This window comes from Ixodes scapularis, unplaced genomic scaffold (genome assembly GCF_016920785.2).
Source record: "Ixodes scapularis isolate PalLabHiFi unplaced genomic scaffold, ASM1692078v2 PGA_scaffold0__279_contigs__length_252992795, whole genome shotgun sequence".
Lineage (NCBI taxonomy): Eukaryota > Metazoa > Arthropoda > Arachnida > Ixodida > Ixodidae > Ixodes > Ixodes scapularis.
This window is the reverse complement of record NW_024609835.1, coordinates 114,107,840-114,111,525: the sequence shown is the minus strand read 5'-3', so window position 1 is coordinate 114,111,525 and position 3,686 is coordinate 114,107,840. Positions and strand designations below refer to the sequence as shown.

Here is a 3,686-nt window from a genome sequence, read left to right as displayed (position 1 = left end):
CATCGTCTTAGTACTCCGGAGGCCAAAACATTACCTCGACGCCATGAAGACGGTCACACCATACTATGCCAAGCGGGTTCAGGCAACATTTATTTAAGAGGTATGTGGTTAACGATTTTTAATAAAACTCACCGGTAGTTGAAGATCTTCTGTTCAGGTGCTAGGCTGTTTCCGCCGAAGGGTTTCATCAAGTTCGATGATAAAGGGAACGCGTCGTCCCCCACGATCACAGGTGGAAGCTGAAGCCCAGACGAAGTGTTCATGTCTACCAGGTCTGGTAGCCCAGAACTCCTGTTTGTGACTGCCTTCTGAAGAGGGGTGGTTTGCCAGATGGCAGCGTCTCCCTTAAAGCCGGGCGTCCCGACATCGACATACAGGAACTTGCAGCTAGCATCAACAAGTGCAAAAAGAAGGATACTATACGTTTTTTAGTAGTTATAGTAAACAGTTCCGGTCTATGCAGGTTTTATAATGGCGACATGCTTCCCGTCGATGCCACCCACACAGTCTGGGAACTGCCACCGGTCGCTGAACTGCTGAGCCACCCGCAGCCAGGCGTCCGTCGACTTGGGTGCTGCCAGTTCTTCGTCCTTCAGCATGTCGTAGATCACAGCGCACGTGCTGTGAATTATGTCATTCACAGCGCTGTGGCCGACGCGAAACTGTCGGCTCAGGGAGTGATGGGATTCCCCTAAAAAAACAAAAAACAAATAAGAAATTATTGCGCATTCTGGCTAACGCTAAAGAAGCTCTAATTGCAACTGCATTTATCTTTATATCGGGAAAATTATTGGGTAACAGGATATGACCCCTAACTTATGGATGTTGCACAAGCACCCACCACTCAACAATGAACATTCAAGCTCCGAATGATGGCCTGAGTAAGGAATAAGTAAAGCTAAAATAAATATAAAAAATAATGCTCTTTTAATTCTTATAGCTAATGAAAAAATTGTGTCCAAAATGACACGGATACATCTTCATTTTTTGCCGACAGATAAATGCTTTGATACCCTATGGACAACTGCTATTTTTGGTCGCTGCTGGAGGTAAGCTAGACACGCCAGCTTTGAAGGATCCTAATTGACTGTTTCTTTTTCAACTTAATTGGTTCTCGGTTCCTTCCCAGTATAATCGCAGCAGCACAAAGAAAATTGGTGACTGATTTTAACAAGCACGTACTCACCAGATGCCAAGTATCGCAGTGTCAGCTGGAGACGGGTCTTCGCGCTCACAGGACGCCTCATGTTCGTCGTTTGCCTCTGTATTCGCGGACGGACGCGGGCCAGTAGTTCAACCAAGATGTCATGGGGCACCCAAAGGAGTTTTCGATATTCCATGGAGTCGCTTTCTAGCAGCTCTTCGTACAATTGGTTCTGTATCCCAAGTTCTTTCTTCTCCATCCAATCTTTCACCCAGAACCTTCTTTTAGTGGGTAGAACGTCGTCGTCGTCCGTTTCTAGCACCGCTGCTGCCATAACGGCATACCGCCGCTTCATCTGCGCCTCCATTTTCCTGTTCTTAAAACTACGGCGCTCGCGCTCTGTTCAGCATGCTCCGAACGTTGTTGTTGAGAGTGCGACCGCTAAATTCGGCTGGTAACACTGATATCCCTCGTGACTCTTCGCCGTCCGTGTGGATGCTACACTTCGTTTCAGCTTAAGTCCAAACGCAGCTGATGCTACAAGTGCGAGCATGTGGCCCTGAACAGCGCTTGCACTGCATGAGAGCGCGTGCTCGGCAGGGATGCTGAAAGCCGTGAGCTCGCGCTTGTAGCTTCGGCTGCGTATAAAGTATAAAGCCGAGAACGGAGTTTCCCGGGTCGCTGACGTCACGACATCCGTCCTCGGAGTTCTGCGTCGAGTGGAGCCGCGAGGACGGAGTTTTCTGGGTTGCTGACGTCACGACATCCGTCCGCGGAGTTCTCCTTCGCGGTGCAACGATTTTCGGACTTCGGTCAAAGATTTCTGGAAGTTGCCCCCTGACACTTCTGAAGTAAAGAACAGAAAACCGATTTCGCCTGCGTGTCCTAGTTATTGCGTAAAAAAAAAGATAAAGATTGGTATTTCGGGCACCCCTCAACTCACTCCCAGTCTTCAGGGTCACACCTGGTCGCACTCCCAGTGACGTCATTCGGAGTGCCGTGTAGCTTCCCGTGTGCTATCTCGGAGGACGCTTCCCCTCCCTCTCTCTGCGTACATTAGCGGGCGCTAGGCTGCAGCTTAGAGCCGAGCGAGGTCACGTAATCTTTCCGCCGTAGTTCCTTCGACTGCCACTTGGGGCTGCAGGTGGGGGAAAAAGCTCGACTTTTGCTTTGCGATTATGCAGCGGAATCGCGACATTTTAAATCAAGGAAGTGTTTTCTCGATCCTCTGGGACACGATAAACAACGTAAAAGTGACGACATGCAAATGATTTTAATCATAAAATCGTTGCACCGCCCCTTTAAAGAAGCCCACGCGTGTGCGAAAGGGGCTCCGCGTGGCAAGCTCGAGACAGTTTTCGCCCCAGCGTTCGACTCTGCTTTTTCGCCGACTTTGACACCCGCGACGCTCTGCTGTTATCTTCTGTTTCCTTTTCATTTTTGGGCACAAGTTCGCCCCCATTAAACGTTTCAGTTTCCCCATTTATTCTTTGTTTCCTCGCCTGTTCTTTAGTGACATTTTGGTGGAGACGCGGGGTACCGCATGTCCGTGCAGCGTTTCCCTACAAGGGCCAGTGGCGGATCCAAAAGGGGGGGGAGGGGGGGGGGGGGCGATGGCCCCCCCCAAACGCCTCGCCAGGCAACCTCCACCCCTCTTCCGGGGTTTTTCGTCAGCTCGAAGAAAAAACGTAAGCAATCGACGCGAGGGACAAAAGATTAAAACAGCGGTGGGTGGACGCGCCTGCTGGGCGCTTCCAAAGTGGGGTTTATCTCCGTCAAGGTCACGGTACGTCTTTCCGACAGGGACGGCGTCAGGAGTTTCGAAGTGGAGAGACTGTGGGGAGGCGCACCAAATATCAGGGTCCTCGACTCCAGGCACACTTCTGAACAAGGCCAGCACGTCGAGCACGGGGAGAAAATACCCCTTTCTCTCTCTCTGTCTCCCTCTCTCTCTTTGGAGGTTGTCTGCGAAAAATGTGTGCCCTGAAAGCTCCCAAACGCAGACGCCAAGCAGCCTTCTTCAAAGGTTATCCTTCCTCTCTAGCGGCCGCCTTTTCATCACTTTTCGTTTGATGATTTCTTCGTGGTTCTGGGCTTGTCTTTTGGCATGTCCTTTTTTGTCTTGCTTTGAGATGCTGTCGCCCACGGGCTCACTAAAGTTAGCTTATTGGTACGGTGTGCTCATTGCCGAGGAAAGTGTGGAGGGGATTTACCATGAGGAGACGTTCCAGGGGGGGGGGGGGGGGGGGGGGGGGGAAATAGGCCTTCGGCGCTGAAGCTTTGAAAAAACTGCAGCGACCTCATTTTGAGTAGTACAAGCTCACCTGATTGAGCCTCGCACTACTCGCACCTTTGGACGCCAGAAATCGGTCAGACTCAACGTTGCAAGAGAATCGAAAGGGCCAAATTCATGACACCACCGCTTGGGCACGCGTCTCTTATCTCTTGGTGGTGACGTCCTTAGAGTTATTATAATGTACGCTAGAGGTTCAACTGGCGCCAGTGTGCTGTTGCAAATTGAAGCAAACAGCAAGCAGTCCGA

General features: G+C 50.8%; 1 protein-coding gene across 1 annotated transcript; it reads right to left on the bottom strand.

Moving 5' to 3' along the window:
- Positions 1 to 455: 455 nt before the first annotated feature.
- On the bottom strand, positions 456 to 1,409 carry LOC121048255 (the record flags this gene model as incomplete). Its single annotated transcript, XM_040504381.1, has 2 exons — positions 456 to 691; positions 1,187 to 1,409. Coding segments are annotated over 2 exons (459 nt in total), but the record flags the coding sequence as incomplete, so codon positions are not given.
- Between the last annotated feature and the right edge of the window lie 2,277 nt (positions 1,410 to 3,686).